This window comes from Xylocopa sonorina, chromosome 8 (genome assembly GCF_050948175.1).
Source record: "Xylocopa sonorina isolate GNS202 chromosome 8, iyXylSono1_principal, whole genome shotgun sequence".
In the NCBI taxonomy this organism is placed as follows: domain Eukaryota; kingdom Metazoa; phylum Arthropoda; class Insecta; order Hymenoptera; family Apidae; genus Xylocopa; species Xylocopa sonorina.
Window position 1 is genome coordinate 5,855,450 of NC_135200.1, and position 19,268 is coordinate 5,874,717.

The window sequence follows — 19,268 nt, forward strand, 5'->3', positions numbered from 1 at the left end:
ATTTATAATGATCCAGTTTTCAGTCGAGGTGTATTCGACGCGTAGTATGCTTTCGTCTCGATGTTGTGTTAAAAAGCATATTTTGTCCGTTTATCGTTTAATTTAATAATATATATTTTATATATTTCAATAATTTGTCAATTTGTCCAACCAAATTCTTCTAAATTATTATGTTACAAATCTCAGTATTTTTTACAGATTGCAATTTAATATTTGCTTTTAACTCGCGTAAAATTTAGTATACATGTTATTGTTATTATTGTATTTTATACGGAATTCTCATTTAATACGTCATTTCTCTGCATTAAATGTCTGCTGACATGAAATATCTTTACGGTATACGATAAGGTAAATTTAATAGGCAATTTTTTCAACAGCCGAGTTTCTTAGCTCTTATCATATCAAACGTCAGCATGATCTGATCACGAGAACAGATGAAATGGAATTTACCGCAATGCGGAGAATCCGCAACTGTTGCCGTTGTGTCTATGCACCTGAAGAAACTGTTAGTAATCGAGTTCCTTAAGAGTTAAGGGTTTCGTTTGCGTGACTTGCTTATTTCATTCCAGCAGTTCGTAGGAGAATTAAAAATACAATTTCGAACGTAGAATGTTATTAATTTTTTAATGGTTAGTTATTTCCGCTTGAATATATATTGCGTATTCACACAAACGAAAATAAATGCTGTTCATGTTTGACTGTGCAATGTAATTTTGCCAATCATGATGAGACACGTCTTAAAATAAATGATGTTCTTCTGTTTCTAAGTAATTAAGTGCTGCTTGTCGATTTTTGTGCGGTTTAAGGACGTGAAAGGGAAAATTAAAAGTGCGGTTTGAAAAGTAAAGAATTTTCTAATAGGTTTTGAAATGAGAAGTAAAAGGGCTGTTTTGATAACGCGAAAGTACTCCGAAGAAGCTATTTCGAAAGGACCTTTATTCGAATAAATTGTTCACATAGTAGGAATTGTATTTTGGTATGACTTTATTCCTACATTTGAACGCAGGAAAAATTCTAATAAGAATCGTACCAGTTGTAACAACAACGATATTTTTGTATTTCTGCACGTGGCTAATTTCACGGGTGGCTCATTGCTTGGAAGGTTCATCGACGTGGACCACCTCCATAGTGCTCCTCAAGGAGCTATTTTTGTGAATCGAGCTTTGTTTCTTGTCAGCACAATTTCTCATGTCGCTTGAACGCAGTTCTATTAAACTTCGACTAGATTGGTCAAGTGACTTTACTTTAAATAATGGGTATCTAAACGGGCGTCGACCTTTTATTCGATGGCACGGATTTCTGCGAGTTTAATTGAAATTTAATTCACAAAGTTCAAGATCTGCTTGTAAGTCGTGGAATAATTAAAAAAAAGCTCGACTTGAATTAGTATTTGAAAGGATATTTCAAGTCAAATTAAACGATGAAGTACCTCAATTATTTAAGCATTCAGCTATATTTCAACCCTCATTATTTAAGTATACGTCCATTATTGCTTCAATTCCCCAAAGCCAGTTATTAAAATTCACTTCAATCCTCCCATTTTAGTTATTGATTATTATGCTTCACCTATCCTTTCAACTTTACTACTTCAATTATTAAAATAAAGCAACCAACAAAAGTACCTATAAACACACGAGAGAAATACTTCAAACGAATTAATCGACAAGTTCAATGTTAACTTAACCAATCCGCTTTGCATATACTTTATTTGGAAAGCCGTATCGGATGATAAAAATCGAGGAGACGGGTCGCAGCGGTGAAACAAAAGTAGTAACGGCCGCAATATCCGGTACCAAATGTTCCTGAAAGTTGGTAACGGCTACGACATGCACGCGAACCAGCACGACCGTGTATACATCGTCCACTCTGGTTCAGAAACAGTTTCTGGAGGCTGTGTATAAACGCGAACGAATATAAACCACAGGCTTCATTTGTTGCTCGAAGGCCTGCGGCTGGCTGGTTCTGTTCGCTGTTTTCCCTCGCTTGGAACCGCGTCGTATTTCACCGCGTGCCACGCAACGCGAAAAGGTCACCGTTCACCACTTTATTAACAATTTCTATCGTGTCCACATTCAAATTGCCGTTAATACGCGACCCAACAACGAAACGATTGTTATCGCCTGCGTTAATAGCCAGTGTTTTCGGAAATGGCGGCTACCGTGGATATTCAAGCTCGCTGGTTTCTCTGTGTCCACTGGGTGAGTCGGATAAAGTGGTGCAATTTCTTTTTTTTTTTGGTCATTGCAAAGATACCGATTTGAATTTTTTTTCAAGCTTTTTCGACTTTTTATGTGCAAACTTAACACGTGTGAAGTAAACCGCGCGGTTCTATATTAAAGTGATAGGGATGATACCCTTTATGTCACGTTCGGTGTGAAAAAATCGAGTAAATATCCGCGAGGATTTCGAGAAAAGTCACTCAACGTATATGTACGGAGACTGCACACACGAAAGAGTATCGCCAAGTTTCTTTACGTCATTTGATTAACACTGCAGTAATTTACTCGCCGCTTGCTTGTTATCGTAATGTTGATGCTGCATTATTTATGCGCTTACTCGCGTCGTAAAATACTCGCATGTATTTTCATTCTGCCGACGCGAATGTCACGAAAAGATTAGTTCCTGATGTGAAATACCAAATTGTGGAGACATTATTGTACACGAAGGTGACATAACCATATGTTAATATCACTGTAATATATTATAATAACGTGTATAAACGATATAAATATAATAATGGGTGATGTAATAAAATAATGATACGTTCGTTCGAATATTTTTGTGACTCACCGATGAACCATACTTCTAATAAAATGATACATCTTAATTTTATAACGTATAATACGTTAATATAGGTTTATATTATAACAATTAAATATACATTCCAAAGTTTCAAAATTAATAAAAATTCAATTAATCGCATTACAGATCACGACTGGAATGAATTTGTTCGTCCGTCATCTGGATACCGAGATGCAAATACGATGTGCCGTCTGGAGGTCCTTCAGGGTCATCCTGCTATAACGGTACGATTCATAAAACGTGACTCGTGTAATTCAGTACAACATTATAATTAGTCTATAATTGGTTATAAAGTTTATAATTCGTCAGGGCTCCTAGAATATTATCTCTAACGTCCGAATATTTTCTAAAAATTCCTTGCTGATATCTGAGATATAGAAGATGTTCGCATATGCACGCGACTTTTGTTAGTAGGCGGCACAGACTAAACAGTGGAGCGTCCTTTTTTTTATGGTTAAGACCTATTTCTCGTCACAGTGGCTATGGTGGAATGGAAGAAGAAGAATGCACCACGGTAGAGGAGGCTAGATGAGCCCCAATTATCCGAGAGGTGCATGTGCAGACCGTCAAGAAGCTGTACGGGAAGCAGAGAATCGTACATTTCCAAGAAAAAACGGAAGAGGAAGCAAGAACGTGTGTGGTAGGATACGCGGTCCATACCTGGCCCGCCATATTGGCGGCATGGTCCTTTGGGCCACCATACTAATCCTACAGGGAGCTGGTTTCGTAGGCAAGCCTCATTCACTTAATTTCGCGTATAACAGCCTCTTGTTTAATTTAATACATAGCACTCGTTACAAAAGTGATCACGATAACTGCTCCGTTAATCCTTTGCACTCAGAAACTTCAGCACGATCCACCGACTCCAACGTACTTTTGCTATGATTCTCGCGAGAACTTAGTATTGTTGCGAACTTTTAAAGCGAACGTCCGCCAGTGAATTGATTCAAACTTTAATTGGCGTTGAAAATTTCGCATCTGTGCCAACGTCAGGAGAGCAAACGGAATTGGTGGGTGAGAAGCGGAGGTTACATGCCGCCAAATAGGAATCATGCTGGATAAGTTCATAATTTAAAGCGAGCGCGCGCGTAATTTAGCTACCCATAAACCAAACTGGTAATGTATGAAAAATATGCAAAAATGTGTAAAATAATTACACCCTAAACATGTAACACGGTTGCTAATAATCCACAAAGGTGTGCATGTGACCTCACTTAGTAATTAAGTAGAAAAAAATTAGAAACGTTTCGCGGCTAACGTAAATATGTGATCTTGGCTGTTGCGTTTGCGTCCGTACGATCAACCGATGATACACTCAGAGAATTGTTTTTGCTCCTTGCAGGCTCGGTGACAGGTATCCCTGGTGTCCCGGAAAATATAACGGTGATGTTCCTCAATCCAACGTCTGTCCGCGTTTCCTGGAGCACCAGTCAAGTGGAACAAGTCGAGAAATACGACGTCATATATAAGCCAACCGATGCCAGGTGCGTACGAATTCGATGCTTCCAAAAACTGTCTACTTTTTCATACATACGTGTGCTTTTTGAGAAGCTTCTTCGCTGGCTTCAGTACTCAGCACTGCGATTTTGTATCTTCAGTGGCGGATTTTTGAATAAGCTAGCTAGGTTATAGTCTACCAGCCTATTTCTTCTCCTTTTTTTTATGGCCAATTTAGGTGGACAAAATTAGTAACTTGTCGTTCAAAATTTGCATCGAATCGTTTTCGGGGTCACTTTCGTATTCTTTATTTTATTACCTATTTTCAGTTTTGTAAGAAATATAGCATAGGCGGTGATTTGGTTCAGCCTGTAGGGGGCACATTTGTAAATTCGCCTCTGTGTCTCTTCGAACGATTTTCACGAAGCTCGTAACGAGCCGTCAAAAAAATAGTTGACGCATCTGTATTCCCTTTTCTTGCTCATCCATCATGTTGAAGGACGCGGTATGAAAACAGAGCTTAATGTTAAATGATGAGAGGGAAGTCGTCGATCTTTCAACGGGCACGTGCCTCGAGGAAATGTAATCGAAGTACATGTGTGTTGAAACAAATAATGGTCACGTCGAGTATGTAACTTAAATGGAGTTAATATTTTATTGACAAACATACTTGTCATTTGCAATTCTGAAAATCATTGGAATTTTTTGAAGTAAGACGCAACTATTTTTTCCTTGAACGAAGAGAAAAATCGTAAAAGATTAACAATCGCACAGAAATAGTCTCTAATGATTAAGAAATCCTAGTTGAGCTGCACAAATCGCTCTCTACTATCGCCTGCACAATTTCAAACGGAAAATTCTCCTTGCTATTAAATTTTCTTCTTATCGAGCTGCTGTGTTCACTGTGTCGCATGATTCTATTAATAAGACGTTGTTAAGGTATTACTAAATATTATATAGAGCCAGCTTCTTTGTACAATTGGTAGCAAATAAATTTTGCAATAGTCTTGGAACTTAGTCGTGGCGCAAATTTTCCTGCTGATTTGCAAACATCAACAGACTAGTCAACGTGAGATACGCGGAAATAGGAATAGTTGTCTTGAAGATAAGTGGTATGATTCATTTATCAATTGATATCAGTCGTTTGATGTAAACTTTTGCGAGGGGACTCGATATTAATTTTCACTTTTACCCCTACTGCGGCACAGGAAGTATAACGACAGGTACATAGCTCTTTTTTAAGGCTCTCATTTCCGAACTTGCGAACATTAAATTTTTTGTACGTCGTTTCAAGGTAGTAACTTGATTATGCTCGTTATGAAGGAAGTATGTCGTAAAAAACCTTACGTGGGTCAATATAGAAGAGTAATTGGAAATTGCAAAAATTATTCAGCTTATCGAGTAATATGTTACACATAACAAAAAACTATAAAACTTATCTAGTTCATTTTTCCAATCTGCTTATTATTTCTGTGAACAACAAACATCAACACACATACAGAAAACATAATAATGTGTATGAAAATTCTTAGAAAGTTTTTAAGATAAGCTTTTGTATTAGAATTTTATTCAATTTTCCGTTGTGCCCTTTACTCTATGCTTCACTACACTTTACTATACTCTATCTTTGGCATGGAAGAAGGGACACGCGTTTCTCTTAACAAACTTAAAATTAAAAGCAACAAGCTTTATTCTCGTACATATTAAATTAATGTTTCTAAATTACGTGGCGTATATACCGTTTTTTGCAAACACCACGCGTACAAGCTTGGAAGCACCTCGAACACGCGGCTGCTTTTCATAGCTGAAGAGCTATTGCACTACTCGTGGCAGTGAGAAAAAAAAGTAATGATGCGCACTACGTAACCACTTGCCGTAGTTGAAACGAACCTTGATAGCACAGATTAAAGTCACGCGTACCATTCTCAATTTGAGCCTTATAAACTGAAGTAGATACAAATTTACTCACTACATTATGTTTCAGATATAAGATGTATCTATACGTGTATAATTAGCGTTTCACTTATTCGTAAAAAATACTCCAATAAGACTTATCATTCAAAAATGCCCCTTGGTTATAAAAGTCGTTCAAATTGATTTTAACCTATTAGAAATATATCTATGCTCCTTCCAAACATCACAATAACTTACGCTAACTGATAGAAAAAATGTCTTCTTTTCAAAATTGTATACCATTTTTATTTTTGCACGTATATATCTTTTATCTTAAGAAGAAAGAATTCAGGAGTAGCGAAATCGAATGGTTGGTAGAGCGTAGTTTAGGTTGTTCGAGAATCAAATCCATACTCATTCGATTATGACTAAGATCATTCCGGTTTAATGAGCTGCCACTTCGCGCGACGAAGCGCTCAATGAAGTCCAAAAATCGACGCACAACGGCAAGATGGTTAGTTACAGGGTGGTGGCGGTGGTCGCAGGGAACAGCGAAGCGGTCACATTAAGCGGCCTCAGAGCTGACACGCAATACCAGCTTGTGGTCACTGCAGTAACAGCCGGGAAAAAGTATCGAAGTCGACCGATTGTCTTCCGTACACTCGGTAAGTTCTTAAATACTTCTATAAGAAAATGAATAATCGGAACTTGTCAATTTTTATCTATACACATATGTATTTTTTATCTTGGCAAAAATATTTAAAAGAAGCTAGTTTGGGATTCAAAGTAAAAATCTCATCTTCCAGAGCCACCACGGACGTCCCCTCAACAGGATGCAGCAGTAACTGGAGGTCCTCTTCCACCACCCCCGCCTTCTTCTCAACAACCACAACCATACATACAAGTAAGTTCGTAACAGCGGGTTAACGAAACAGTAAAACGAAGAACTTTTAAAAGAGGATGTACGTGCTCGGTAAAATTCCGATAATCCGCAATCCAATGGTTCGGCATACCTGATGTGTAATCCGGTTCGGGTAGCCTTGATTTGCTCCACGGAAAGGTCTCGCCCGGTCATATTATATATACCAGTAATCAATTTAACTAGCTCCTTTCAAAATTGACCACTGCTCAGAGAGTACCTACTACGATTTATTAAAAATTATCTATATAGATTACACTTCATTTCAGAACAGATTATTTTTATTAGTAAATTATTATGATGCTATGTGCCATAATCGTGACAGTTTTTCTAATTATTTCCCCAGTTTTCATCACATCACGCAAATATATCTCAATGATCCGATATACATATCTGGAAATCCGGTATTATCGAAGTCCCGAATGTGCAGAGATTAACGGAACACATTATTGCGTCTGTACGGGTAGCATCAACAAGAATCTCATTAATCGATCTACTGAATAATTATAGAAGCGAAGTGGCCAATAGCATTTCTCTGATTATTCGAAAGAAACTTGGAATTAATTGCAATTGATTGTTCTATATCAAATTCGCGACCGTTATTGCGTTACCAAGAACCAACGCCAGATTCATTTCAAGCTGAGCATCGACTATCCCATTTGTCTTCCGTTGTCAATGTTGGGTCGTGGAGGAGAGCAGCGTGTAAAAAGGGAGTCACTGAGAGTCGAGGCAGCCGCTACGCCAATTAGCGTGGCTAGAAGAACTCCACCTTCGAGAAAATATGACGTCACATAAATCCCTATATAAACGGACATGATTTATGCCCACCATGCGAGCGCTATAAACAGCACTAATCCGTCCGTGACGTGGATTAATCACTGACAGCCTATAAAAAACCGAGGAAATCATCCCCAAAGCGTCTACGCAAACTTACATACTCAAAGCGTACATATTACGATATAAGTCATGACGTCATTGCGGACTGTGCTATCCGTACTATCACTACACCCTTCTATTCCTCTGTTGTCACTGTCCTATTACTTTACGCGACTATTTTTTGTCCTAATACAGTAGTGTCCTCTTACAAGATCACTTTGCAGTAGAGCGGTTACGGAGCACTGCGCTACATTGCCCCCGTACTGTTCACACCCTTCCATATCGGTGTCTAACACACCCCCATTTTTCATCCTCTTACAATTTCGTTCTCCAGTCACAATTTGCACCACATAAAGTGATACTAGTGCAAATATACCTAAAGGGTCGTGAAAGCTATAGAGAATATATACTGTGGTGAATATAACCTAATATGGGCTTAACGCAGGTCTTTATCGACGCATCTATCGAGGGTTTACTAAGGGCGAATGATTTTCAGGTCCGCGGCGTGGAAGTGGGTATAGTGGTGTTGGTGTTGATCTTCTGGGCAGGCGCAATAGCGCTGTTCTTCAATCGATGGGGGAAAATTCGCATGTTGCTGCCGTATCAACCCGATTACAAGGAGCAGTTGAAGGTTCCTGGGACTGGGGTGTGCGCAGCAACGAACACCGCGTATCCGCAGCATCCGACTCAACACACCTGCTCTCAGGTAACGAATGATTTCCTTGCACTTTCTGCTACGTTGATCTTTCTCTACTTAAGTAGTAAACTAGTCTCGTTTTGGTATCCTCGTTGATATTAAACAGGACTCTAATCTTTATCAAATAGACAAGCTTACTTTTCCAGGAGAACAACTACGATTGATTTCTTTAATTGTTTCTTACGTTTCTCTCCGTACGAAGGTAGTGTATAGGTATAACGCTTTATTCATTTCCATCGACCGAGATAATTTTGCCGCTTTAATCGTAACTCGCTTTCGAAATTACGGTCGAATTAATAAGTACATGTGAAATTGTGTGAAATTACTTAGACGTACGTGATTCGTATATTTACCCTTGAAATTACATTTTCGGGCATCCAATGTATGTACGTAACGAGCAAGCCGCAAGATCGTAAAGCGGTATTAATTCATTAATTAAATTGTCACTTGCGAAAATTCGAAATTAATTATCTTCGATTTCACATCGAATTTTCATGTATCTTTGATAATTTATGTTCCTCCAAATGACCGCAATTATAAATTAATTTGGATTAGTCCATGCGGTTAGTGAAATCGTTCCATCAGACATCGTTATTCATCTACATAAAATACTCCACATTAATATTAATGTATCCAGTCTCTAATCTATTTTTGAATCACATATTGCGTCAGTAAATAGTTAATAACAAGTTCACTTCTATCTAATTAAGACAATCTTTCGAAACGTAATTAGAGTTGTTCTTCAGTAAAAATGCAACTCGCGTGCATACAGCAGTGACTTTAGCGTGCAATTTTAATTGCACACTTGATCTTTAAATTGGTCGAACGATGAGAAGTATTGAATCAGACAAACAAACGCAAAAAATATACACATATCATCGTACTGTTTATTCAGACATACGTAACAATGCATTGAAATATCACGTTTAAAATAATCAATGACGTGGACGATGAATTAATTTATCCTACCCAATCGACAAGTCAATAATAACCATCGATTATCCTCTGAATTGTTCAGTCATTATTTCACAGACGGAATTGTGTTTGACATTATCCACGCAAGGGAATTCGGAAACGTTCATGAAATAAATTATAGCGACACATATAATCGGCACGTTTAGAATTTTTCACAATTTTTTTTCATTAAACATCGCAGACGAATGATCGTAATATTTTCCCCCTCGGATGGTGCTCTGGAACGTCCCGGATGAATTATTTCGTATCCACGCCGGTTTAAAAATAGTGCACCGACCATCTTCCGTCCAAATATAATCGTCGGATGTGCGCATGCATGAATCCTCGGGAAGTCGTTATCGAGCGAATATAAATTGCACCGGAATCCCGATATCGATACGCTGGTACCGCGCGAACGTTGACTCCGAGTGATTCATACGTCAAATCTGACAGACGGAACGGGACACGTTCGGGTGTACCGGTGATATCGATTTAATCGTCCGTGGGCCGGAATTTAATTGGGCGGCGTGCGTAATCGCGGTAACTGAGGACGTAGACGGCTTCCACCGAGAACCGTGCGTCAAAAAGATGCATCGTCCCAGGACGAATATTGAACGGTGAGATATATATTTCCCCTTAAACGATCCCCACTTGTCTACGTCCGACTTTAATTTCTGGTGGACGATCGCGCGTAAATTTTACACTGTCTACGCATTCCTATTTATAGCTGATTGATATATAGACGCGCTTTAACCCTTTTACGGACCACCTATTGAATGATTTTATGCATCGATTGGAAATAGGAAATACGGGAATTAGGAAGGGAAAAATGTTTCATTTAAATAAATCGTAGTGGTCAGTTGGTGGACATTGAAATGTTAACTTCAGCAATTCGTTGTATTACGATGTAATTTCATTTTATGCTGACTTTTACTAATTCGAGAAGGTTTTTCTCACCTGGGAATACATTCGAGTCTGGCTGAGTTAAATTGATCATTTTTCTGCTGGATGTCTGATATTCTGTTCGAATTGAAATTGATTAAAAAATATAGACTCTTTAGACAGTCCTCACACTTTCAACTTTTATGAAAATTATAATAATTCTGTGCAACTGTTAAATATACGAAGTTTATCTCCTGTTTATTTCAATTATCGAGAACTTGTAGTTTTTGCCAATTTGTTTGTATCTTATTCACAAAGTGCTTTCGTGCAATATAAAAATATCTAACGTACTTTCAGTTTGTAAATTGAATGACCCTTCTAAGAGAATGTGGAAATGGTATTTTCATATTCCGTGTGAACTTTCCTTTTGAAATTCTGGTCCCTTGGAAAAAGGAGAAACGACGCAACGTATGGAACGGTGATTCAGCTAATTTTTAAGTAGATTCTGTGGATGTGCGTTGTCCAGCTTGGTGGTCTGCTTCTCCGGTCGAATGAGCGCTAGCTGAATCTACTTACAGTAGCTGAATCATCGTATTTCGCAGCCTTTGTTGAACTATCCCGATCGCGACTGTAAACTGGGCAAAAAGCTACCAAACGGGCTTAACAAAGGAATTTATATTTTGTACTTGATATTTTTATATCACGCAAAGTCCTTTTGCGAATAAAAGAAAGACGAATTTAAGAAGAAAACAATTCTTTACAATGGAAATAAGGAAGGAAATATAAACTTTGACGGGAAAAAATTACGGTTTTATGAAATACAAACACGAGAAAGCCTTTTTTTAACTGTATCCATTTTAGTTTGGACTGAACATTTTCTCTTGCTCGCCCGCTGTGTGACATATACATTTCCTACATGCCGTATTCATAATAGAATTACACCCCCGATCAATTCTAACTCGATTTGCTTCTTGGAACTCAGTTTCCTACAATTCCATATAGTACTGGAGGAATAGTCGATCGCGTTAACGAAATAAAAAATATTCTTCTCGAGTTGAAATTCAAGGGCCGTTTATTTTTTTGTTTGTTGATATTATATATACTCTTCTACTAATTACTTTTTATATCAGTATATTAAATACAGTAGCTATGAAATGATATTTGCATGTATCACTTTATTTTCATACTGCTCGATTTTTGTTAAATAAGAAGGGATTTAATTCAGCATACTGTTATATATTATGTTACATTTGAGGCTGGAAGTTATAATAGAAGGTGTTAAATTTTAATTGTATTTGGATTTGATTCGGCAGCATGTAAATACTAAAGTAATTACATCAATGTGCAAATATTTATTATGGCTACTGTGCTTGTACAACATTTACCATAACAATAACTTATACAATTTTTTATGCACGTAATAATACACGCTCACAGTATGCAATTATAATAGCGTATACAGTTTATTCCATACTTGTATTTTTATAGAATACTTATCTTCCAAACGTAACAACCCCTCGAATAACATACCTCAGCTTTTAATGAAAATCTCTCAACAGATTTCAGAAAAATATTTACATTTTTACCAGATCCCGTTAACGATTAACTTAAAGAGAAAACAACCAGTAGCGTCAGTAGTGTCGTTGTACAGTAATATATTATGTTATCGACTGTATTTGTTTTAAATGGGAATCTAATGGAATCGATCTCTTTGTGCCATACTCGCAACTCTGCCGACCCGTTTCGTATATCGTCGTGTCTCGTCTTGAATAATGAATAATCGAAAAATGACGGTCCGCCGGGAATGTGAACGTTACCACACGAACAAAAATCTTGAAGATAACGACAACATTGTCGGATATGGTGATGCAGTGTGGGGGCGGGGGCTGTTGCGTCTTGGAGCAGTGCTTTCAGTACCCCAGGAGAGCCCGAGAGCCCCGGGACTGCGGCTGCCAATTCGCTCTACTCCACAGGGCCGACATCGCGTGACCATCGGTACTTGCTAAAAATCTCTACTTCTGCTACAACTTCTTCTTCTTCTTCTTCTTCTTCCTCTTTATCATCATCATCTTCTTTCTCTTCCTCCCCTTCCGCGTCATCGTCCTGTTCTTCTGTTCCGAAGGCCACTGAAACATGACGCACGAGCGCAAACATCACCCGATGAACCAACGTCCAAGCTATTTCCCACTGCCACATTTATTAAACGCGACTATATCCACGGTTCAGTTTGAGTCAACAACACGCTGTTGGCTTAATAAAATTGAAAGCAAAGCGAATGCTATAAGTACCTCGGTTTTGATTTTGTTGGATCAACAGTATTGTTTAACCAGAGCGAACTACATAATTCAACCAATATTGGTCTTGTCCCCTTTCTGACTTCATCGTTCGACAGTATTGTCTTCATATGTACAGAGGGGATCTCTACGAGCTTGTAAAAATTTACAAACAATAAAAGCCATACGCGTATACGTTGTATAAATGAAGAATTAATTAAGAAAGCACGTAGCATGTTCGAGGTTCCATAAATATTGTATAATACTATATTCCTGGCTAGCTTTCAGCGAGATGCGACATAAATAACAGAGAGATTTCATTTTGACAAGGTATATTTACAAACTTTCTAAGGTGTACTCATATATTTGATACACTCTATACCTGTGTAGTCGAGAATTCTGACGTCAGAAAGCGTAAAGGGATTCCCTTTCATCCCTTCCATCGTAAGAGCACTCGTACATCTCTTCTCATACTCTTCGACCCTTGCTGGCCGTGCGTCGTCTCATTCAGTGGCCCTACCATAGTCTACTTCTTTTTCTCCCTCTTCTTCTTCTACTCGTCTGTGTTCTAAACAATTGTATCTTCCACTGATCGTCGACTCACTTTTTTTTCTCTTCTCTGTCTCGTACTCTGGCCAGTGTTTTCACGATATGTACCTCTGTTTCTGTTTTTACACGTATCTCACCGCGTCTGTCCCTTTATGCGACCACTGCGGTCCGTCCTTTGTCTGTTCTTGGCTTCAGATCCGACTGAGTCCACTTTTTGGCGTTCAACGAGACGTAATCCCACGAATTCGATCTCTTACTTGTCGATGCGGTCGATTACAGAACTTTTGATTTTAACTATCGTCCAATTAACGTCCGAACAGTTATTTATTAACGCATAAAATGTAAAATATTCGTTATGAGTGCCCATTATTTTCGTAATTAAATGCATCGTCTAAATTTATGGCGAATAAATTTCATGCATCTCGATAAGTGAGTCGGTTATTTACGTGTATCTTTTTAGTTTTGATTGCAAACATGCAAATTGATTGTTACTACAAATTATCGCGCACAGTGTTTTATGCGAGCGTAAATAAACGAAGTAGTATACGATAATAAATTATCATAACAACGTTTTCTCGATGGTTATATTGGCTCGTATATTCTAGACATATTATTGCAGTATCTTAATTGGTCATTAACTCTTTCGTTACACTACTGTCGGAACTAAAAGTGCTCTTGATATATCGGAACAGTTTTACTCGCAGAGCGCAGCGAAATGACTGATAAATGTTTCAGTACATTCTTGAGAGCGCAAACCAAGAATCGAAATTGTTACAGAAATCAATTTAAAAACAATAAACATAAATTCATACATTATATAACACAGAAACAAATCTGAAGGAAAGGAAGCAACGATAAGTACCTAACAAATTTTCAAATTCGATTTCCTGTACAATAAACAATTTTTATCTCATACCAGCGCGTACAACTTTTACCACCTGGGTTTTGTTAAAATTAATGAATTTGCGAATTCAATTTCCCCGAAAAAAACCGAGGCTTCAAAAGGGAACGAAATTGTATTCTGCATTTTTTATTACTTGTACCGCGAGAAAAAAATGAAGTTTCGAGGGGAATAAAATTTGTACTCTACATTCTCGATTTTTTTTTTCTCACGTAAAATCACCTTTGTAGTTACGCTGCAAATTGCAGGCCATTTTGTAGAACCGACATGTATGAGACGTACACGTATATATCGAGTATCATTTTATTCATGATATAGCATTTAAATGGTTCATTACGTAAGCCTTTCTGTCACAAATTTAATCCAATCTTTCAGAACTGTAGGTTAATTAAATAGAATGTAATGAAACAGTTCCCTGTTACATTTGCAAAAATATTTTTCGGACAAAATTGTCGAAGTGGAGAACTGGCCAGATGCTGCATCCAAAATTAACCCTTTGTACTCGAGGACTCTGGAGCGGAGCTATTTAAAATTTGTCTTGAAGCTTAAGGACTTCTCGATAGAGACAATGCAAATAATTTTCAATACAAAAACAAATCGTAATAGCTACATTTATCCTGTTATCGAATTATAAATGTAAATAATAATGCTATCACGTTTACTTTTTCCTTCGACTGCAACGGGTTAAATCGAGCTTTCGTTCTACAGATACATGTAAAACGATCAGAGATATACCCAAAAATCCTTAATATGAAAGTTTCGGTACGGCCTACTTGCACACATAACGGGCAGAACCATTACATGAGATAAGTTATACGTGGCACGGTTCCAATTCAGAATTTGTGGTGTAAAAGTGAGCTCCAGCGGCGAACGTGTACCACCAACCCTCTCCCAGTGTAATGAAATATCGAGAAATTGAGCAACGTAAAAAATGTTCGCTTCCCTTTTTCCAATATCTCTTGTAGTTCCATTGCTAGATAGAAAGGATAGTAATTTTGCGATATTTTTAAATTTCTAAAAAATATTTAAATAATTATTAATAGATAACGTGCAACAGAATTTTCATAGTTAAAATTCGACTTCGTTAGTCGTAGAGGTATATAGCATCTCTCTTGCAGTTTGGCTTTGCATTCAGCTTTACAATAGCTCAGTGTTCCAGGAATAATTTAACGCAAGATACCGAATATCGCTTGCAAAAGAATTTTCTACCTACATACGCGTAGATCCATCTTTATATCACTTTTAACAGTAATAGTGCCTTCTTGCTTCCACTCTAGATAACCTTTCGACGTTAATACGAAACGGTATCTAAAATTTTTGCAGAATGTTGCACAAAATTTGGTAGAGAACAAGAAGTATTGTTGCATTTCAGTCTATCAGTTAATAATATCTTCACGTGTTAGATTCTAACGCAATTCCCTCGCAATTTGCCCCCAAGCCACATTCTGCATAACAGGATGTATAACACGTAGTCCAATAAATTTAACACGTAATCCAATAAATCTGGCGCGTTGGTTTTCTCATTGTAGTACAAATTGTTCGCTTTTAGTGACGAGTATCTTTAGCCAACACATTTATCACGTTTTAGCTTAAAATTTAGCGTTAAAAGTCGCTCTATAAATATGCGTATGAATGTCATGTATGTACAGTCGGTCGCAAAAATATCGAAACCCTAAATGTAACTCTAAATATTTATACTTCGAATAAAGAACTAAAGAATGCATTTTAATATCAGAAAATTAATTGAGTATTTTTAAACTAACAAAATGTCCGAGTTCTTTTGATGTCGACAGTATGTACGCATTCAGCACAGAGGGATATGGTTCGATTCACGTTTGCTGCCCTCAGTCTTGATTTGCGCTCATCAACGTTTCAATCCGCGTACAGAAAGTCTGCTCGCGCTGCGTCGTTTCCATTTCCTAAAAGCAAACGGTTAATAAAATAGCCGTCGATCAACCGTCAGTCAATATCCAGAAGCCATTAACGAAAATTATTTGCCAAGCTAACATTTTAACGGCTGCTGCGGCTTCAAAAGCGTAACAGCTTTGCGTGCAACGTTTGCTATTGACCATTTCAATATCCTTTCAATGTGTACGTCAGGATATTACGTTGCATCGCGATTAATTAACTACTCTTATGACTGAAAAATAAGTTCATTTAAGCATTTAACCCTTTAATACACGATCTACTAAAAACTAATAATACTTATCTGATTTGTTTAATATACAATAGTTAGAAGAGTTCTGTGTTTGTTAGTCGTGTACTCGGTTGTTCGATATCATCGATGTAATTCGGAGATCATCGTGCAAGCACGATGAAAAATGAACAAGTAAACGAAATCGATCGATCAGTGCGTGGTGATTTCAATGTTTGCCGTGTCTCGATTCCTCCTGCAGCGCGTATCACGTTCGGATAACACGAGGACGCGAAGGAAGCGGGTAAACTGGGAACGTTACTCGATACACGATACACGTCGAATTGTCCTAGAAAGTGGAAACGGTCGGTACTTGACAAACGAATGACATCGGAAATTTTTCCAATCTGCACAAACGCTTGAATCACTTTCAAGTGGCCGTGTGCTTTGTTGGACACGCACTCGAGTACAAAGCGCAGCACCTTTACAAAAATGCTTCTTTATATCTGTGTTTTACTCTTATACTTATCACTTTCTGTCATTTCTACGGTTCGACTTCTGATCTTCCGTTTACCTAGGTTTATTCAGGGGAGGGTTGTCGAAAATGTATCTATTTTTCCCATTTAGTATTGCATATCGAATTTATCCTTTAAGTATATACACTGAGAGTTTTTCTAGGCTGAATCTATCGGAGGCAGTCGACTGGACAAAATTACATTTTCAAGCATTTATCGATTACCAAGCACACAGTTCTCATAGAAATAGTACCTCTTTTAAATAATACATTGTACGGGTAACCATTTATTAATACGTGTTGCATTAATAATTCATCCCAAGGATTGATCACCGTGCATTTAACAATGAATAATTAAGATATCCATCTAAATATTTGCATGCCTTAGCAATATTATGTAACATATATCAAATATTCCATCTTGCACGCATAATTTTCGTGCAATCGTTGAATGAAAATTTTAGATGTAGCGAATCATGAGTGGCAATGTATCGCAATTGAAAGATACACGTACGTGTATAGATGACCGTAATAAGGACGATATCGTTGTTCCCTCGGAAACAAGGTATTAAGAAAGCGGAAGATCGCTATAGGGAGCGTCATAAAAATCGTGTGTGTTGGTAATCCGACGTTTATAGGAAGAATATTGCTTTCGAAGGGCGATGCCTCTGCTAAATATATCTTGTCTCGAAGTTCCCGGGGTAATAGCTTCCTGACCCAAATCTCGGCGAGATCACGAATCTGCCAGAGACAGGAAACCGGCGCGTTGCCATCAGGATACTATAGTCATACTAAATTTCGATCGAGTGTCCGCCCTTAATCGGCGAGGGCTAATTAAATTCCGTGACGTAAGCCGCTGCGAAAGACTGCTCGGACGAGAATAGAGAAACAAGTAGAATGCCCCGTTGGTGACTCGGTTAATCGTCTTCTCGTCGGCTTTGTTCATCGATTTCGCTTCAATGGTGCAGAGAATGCGAAACGAATGAGATTCCTTTCAACTGTTTGAGAAGAATTGTGGAAGCGCAAAAATGGTTTAAAAAAAAATCGAACTTTAAAATGGAAAGTCTATGGGAATTTACGGAAATTGTGGTCAATGTGAAACTGATAAGATAATTATACTACTTTCATCTGGTAATTAATCTCTTCTATTCGCTACGTACGTAGCTTTGGCAAGAAAAATAATCACAAAACTGACATCCAATTTCATCCAGAAACTTTCAAATATTCTTCATTTCGCACATTTGATTACGTTCAAATTAGGGCATGATGCTGCAAAACGTAGACGATTTATAAATTCTTCGTTAATTCGATTATTTCAAGTATGTTTCTCTTTACGACTCCAAAAAATATGACGATTACTTCTCGTTTCATTTGCAATTTCTTTCTTACTTCGATTTACCACACACCCGTTACCCAATAGCAATTAATCAGTTTCAAATGACACGCACAGCCTCGCACACCTAGCAGAATTTCTCTTCTTCTGCACAACTATAGCGCAGACGCATTTCGAGAATCGACGCAAAGTAACTTATCAAAAGTCACGCACAGCGAACACTAACGCTTTCACGTCACCATTGTTGCTGGTAGCGAAGCAGTACGATCGTAAAGCCGAGCACTCGCTGTCATCGTGGACACCTCTTGCCCAAAACTGTCGTCAAAACTTGGAAAGTTCAGAATCATGTGCCCAAAGTACACTGCAGACATGAGCAAACTTCAACCCTTTCCCGCGATGGGAACACCGTAGTTTTGTGCGCGACAGGTCCATCTAACCGTCCGGCTAAGAGAGCCTTCACGAAGCTTTTATGAAAGACTATAAAAGGGTGCCATATAATAACTCTTAGGGCACTTCGATGGTTCAAGTGGTGCGTAAAGTTGGATAGTTGGTTAGCGAAAGGGACGTGGATTCGATTGATTATGAGATCACTCTCTACGACTCAATTGCAGAGAACTGGATATTGGTTGACACCGTCGTTTGTGGGTAATATTTGCGCGGATTAAAACGCACAGCTTCGTGGATTCGAAGTACCTTAAAGCAATTTCGAAGCAGCATGTCAGTGGCAAACCCTTGTTAAGGGATGCTTCTTAAGGGAGTAATTTATTAGAGAAACGGGTAGAAAGGTATACCACGGGATATTATCAGCTCTCTGAAGCTTCTCATGGAGTATAGAAAGTCATTACGTACAGAGTGAGCCATTTATCTGTACTACATAAATTTACTGGTAAATCATTTGGTATATAAAAAAGGCAACAAATTAAATGGCCAGTATTTAATCTACTTTAGTCATTATTTAAATGTAATGCAATAACAAAATTTCGAACAAATACTGTTTGGTATCGATATACTTTTTTAATAGTCCGTCTCTTTGGAAAAATTGTAAGGATAAAACATGTAGTGGTACAGTTGAATGACTCACTGTATGTAGAGTACTATACATAG

General features: G+C 37.9%; 1 protein-coding gene across 1 annotated transcript in view; it reads left to right on the forward strand.

Moving 5' to 3' along the window:
• LOC143426357 (uncharacterized) overlaps nucleotides 1-19,268 on the forward strand; it is a 40,202-nt gene that overhangs the window by 13,659 nt on the left and 7,275 nt on the right. Inside the window, exons 2-8 of the mRNA XM_076899778.1 lie at nucleotides 2,929-3,026; nucleotides 3,280-3,532; nucleotides 4,145-4,286; nucleotides 5,448-5,462; nucleotides 6,658-6,797; nucleotides 6,939-7,036; nucleotides 8,424-8,633. Coding sequence (XP_076755893.1) covers nucleotides 3,331-3,532; nucleotides 4,145-4,286; nucleotides 5,448-5,462; nucleotides 6,658-6,797; nucleotides 6,939-7,036; nucleotides 8,424-8,633 — 807 coding nt within the window. The 5' untranslated portion in view covers nucleotides 2,929-3,026; nucleotides 3,280-3,330. The remainder of the gene's footprint in view (nucleotides 1-2,928; nucleotides 3,027-3,279; nucleotides 3,533-4,144; nucleotides 4,287-5,447; nucleotides 5,463-6,657; nucleotides 6,798-6,938; nucleotides 7,037-8,423; nucleotides 8,634-19,268) is intronic.